The 3264-nt window shown below is 38.0% G+C and overlaps 1 protein-coding gene across 1 annotated transcript; it reads left to right on the top strand.

Moving 5' to 3' along the window:
• The first annotated feature begins 240 nt into the window (after positions 1 to 240).
• On the top strand, positions 241 to 2880 carry LOC109174449 (zinc finger BED domain-containing protein RICESLEEPER 2-like). The gene is made up of 6 exons (XM_019323685.1): positions 241 to 882; positions 964 to 1662; positions 1758 to 2054; positions 2209 to 2458; positions 2556 to 2613; positions 2826 to 2880. Exons 1-6 carry the CDS (start codon positions 241 to 243, stop codon positions 2878 to 2880), a joined length of 2001 nt encoding a protein of 666 aa, XP_019179230.1.
• The last annotated feature ends 384 nt before the right edge of the window (positions 2881 to 3264 follow it).

The following is a 3264-nucleotide window of genomic DNA, read 5'->3' on the forward strand; positions in this document are numbered from 1 at the left end:
TTCATGACTCCTGATTATGGAATGAATTTGTTAATGTGTTATATGTAATTATGTATGTTAGTACTCAGTACTGAGTGTTTTCTGTTAAGTCCTAAAATCAGGAGTCCATAAAATGAGGAGTTCATGAATCATGAATCCTGATTATGGAATACATATCACTGTGACAGACTGACAGTGTATGGCCTTATGTGTGCTTGTGTGAAATTTGAATCCTATTTGCTCATCCATAAATCTTTATAGATGGAGAGCAATCAAAATATAAGTGGAAGTGGAACTGGACCTCTTCCATCTTCAACAGTGGATGAACAAGGAGTACAAACCCCAGGCATTGAGACAAGTGCTCAACAGCCTATGGCTACTCCTAAAGTTCCTGCTGTTAAGAAGAGGAAGGAAATAGAGTCTAGATCCATAGTGTGGGAGCACTTTGAACAGATCAAAGATCCTGAAACTAAAAAAGTGCTTAAAGGCAAATGCCTTTACTGTGCAAAAGAGTATTTTTGTGAAACTAAAAAACATGGCACATCATCATTAAGAAATCATATGGCCAGTTGTCTTAAAAATCCCCATTCGAAGGATACAAGGCAGTCTCTACTCACATTCAACACTCTGTCCACTTCTGAGGGTGGAACAGAGGCTCCTGGGGGTGTTTTGGGGACATGGGTGTTTAATCAAGATGCCATTAGGAGGGCCCTTTGTGAGATGATAATCATAGATAAGCCCCCTTTTAGGTTTGTAGAGGGCCAGGGGTTCAAGAGGTTTATTCTGGTTGCTTGTCCTAGGTTTCTTATCCCTTCTAGGTGGACCATTTCTAGGGACATCTACCAAATATTTCTTGATGAGAGGCTAAACATTAAGAAGTTGTTTAGAGTGGGAACTCAAAGGGTTAGTCTAACAATAGATACATGGACTTCTGTCTAGAGAATCAACTATATGTGCATTACTGCACATTTTTTAGATGACCAGTGGAAGCTTCATAAAAAAATTATATCATTTGTCCCAGTTTCTTCTCATAAGGGGGAGTACATTGCAAAAGCCCTAGAGAGTTGTTTATTAGAGTGGGAAATTAAGAATGTGTTTACTGTAACAGTGGATAATGCCTCCTCTAATGACACAGCTATGGGGGTTTTTAAGAGTAAACTGTTATCTTGGGGTTCTTCTTCTGTTAAGGTTCAGTACATACACATGAGGTGCATAGCCCATATCCTCAATTTAGTGGTCCAAGATGGGTTGAAGTTTGCAGATGAGTCAGTTAAGAGGGTGAGGGATGCAGTGAGATGGGTTAGGAACTCACCAGCAAGGCTGACAAAGTTCAGAGAGTTTTCTGAACTGTTTGGTGTGGAAGCTAAATCAGCTTTGCATCTTGATGTCCCTACAAGGTGGAACAGCACCTACATTATGCTCAACACTGCAATTCAATATCAAGTAGTGTTTGATGCATATGAGAGAAATGACCCCTCTTATTCTGCTGACTTGGGGAGTGCTCCTACCTTCTTGGATTGGTGTTCTGTGGAAAGCTTAGTGAAGCTGTTGAAAGCATTTTATGATATGACAGTGAGGATCTCTGGTTCACTTTATGTCACATCCAACACATTCTTCTCTGAGATCTCTGATCTTAGTTGCATGCTTGAAGCTATGGTGAACTCTGAGCAGGGGACTGAAAAGGTAATCTCATTTATCTTTCAATTTGTTTGCTTATTGTTTTTTGTATTTCCTGTAATTCTGTAAACTAATAAATTATTTTTTTTTTTCTGTTTTAGGCAATGGGGACACAAATGAGGAACAAGTTTGACAAATATTGGGGGGATCCAGAAAAAATGAACTCTATCATTTTTTTTGCCAATATTCTGGACCCCAGAGATAAGTTGGAGTACATGCCTCATCAATTTGTCCAGTTGTATGGAGAAGAGAAAGGCAAAGCTTGTTTTACCAAGGTCCAATCTGCAATGGATGCTTTATATGATGACTATGCAGCTACATACTCTCTCAGTTCTACCCAGACAACATCCTCTACTCAAGCAGTCCAGTCTGAGGCTAACCAGGCTACTACTTGTACAGTTGGTAGGCCTCAGTCATCTTTGAAGAGCCAACTTAAAAAAAAAAAAAAAGAGATTGCGAAGTAGTGGAAGCAGTAAGCAAACTGAGCTGCAAGTATACTTAAGTGAAAGTCTTGTGGAGGATGATGAATCTGTTGCTTTTGATGTGTTAAAGTGGTGGAAGAGCCATAGTGAGAGATTTCCTATTCTCTCCAAAATGGCTAGAGATGTCCTTGCAGTTCCTATCTCCACAGTTGCTTCTGAGAGCTGTTTTAGTACATCTGGAAGGGTACTTGATCCATTTAGGAGTTCCTTGACTCCTAAAATAGTGGAAGCACTAATATGTACTCAAGATTGGTTGAGGGCACCTAATCAGCCAATCCAAGTTGAGGAGAACCTAGAGGAGGTTGAAAGATTAGAGAAAGGTAACACTTATCACTTTCTTAGTTACTTTTTTTTATTCTACTAAGCTTATTTCCTTTTCACTTTCTTTCTTACTTATTATGTTTTTCACTTTTGCAGAATTGCCCACTGGAGCTTCATCTACTATACCATCAATGTTGCCTACAATCACTGTAATGTTTTTAATATTAGTTTACAATGTGTTCATTTCTTTACTGAGTTTGATATTCTGTTATGTACTCATGTTGTTGCAAGTGGTGTTTAGCCTCTAATTGGCTTGGCAACTTTCTGTTATTGATTTGTTGCTGCCATTAGATGGGTTGAGCCCAATTTTGCCCATTTCTCTGCACTCTGAAATTCTGGTATAACTCTTCCTTGTCCTGTTTTCAGTTTGAATGTATTTGTTTTATTTGGTGGCTATGATGAAGCTTCCACTATTGTCTGAATAAATGGAATGGAGTTGGTATGTTGCCAATGTGTTAATATAACACATTCAGAGCAATTTGCCCACATTCTTACTTGATATGGAAAAATGCACTCTGAGCCACTTAGCTTAGTGAATAATTGCTTAGTATTGTTACTCTAAATGTCTGATTGTCTGTTTTCTAAACTCTAAACACTAATATCATTTTAAGTTTGAATACTAGCAGGAAGAAGAATAGATTATCTAGATGACTAGATTAGTGTTGATTTTGCTGAATTGCTGAAGAAGAACTAAAGAGTACCGGTGCTGACAGCTCAAGTCTATGATTTTTTGTATAATCATTGAAATTCGAAAATATGTAATTATTAACTTAGTTTGAAACTGTTATAGTTGTATACTAGTATG

The sequence above is a fragment of the Ipomoea nil genome, unplaced genomic scaffold (genome assembly GCF_001879475.1).
Source record: "Ipomoea nil cultivar Tokyo-kokei standard unplaced genomic scaffold, Asagao_1.1 scaffold0642, whole genome shotgun sequence".
NCBI lineage: Eukaryota > Viridiplantae > Streptophyta > Magnoliopsida > Solanales > Convolvulaceae > Ipomoea > Ipomoea nil.

Excerpts from the sequence above, each read along its gene's own strand:
- LOC109174449 (XM_019323685.1), top strand. The coding sequence starts at position 241 with ATGGAGAGCAATCAAAATATAAGTGGAAGTGGAACTGGACCTCTTCCA. Across the intron at positions 2,459-2,555 it reads GGTTGAAAGATTAGAGAAAG|AATTGCCCACTGGAGCTTCA; the intron begins GTAACACTTATC and ends TCACTTTTGCAG. Across the intron at positions 2,614-2,825 it reads TTGCCTACAATCACTGTAAT|TTTGAATGTATTTGTTTTAT; the intron begins GTTTTTAATATT and ends TCCTGTTTTCAG.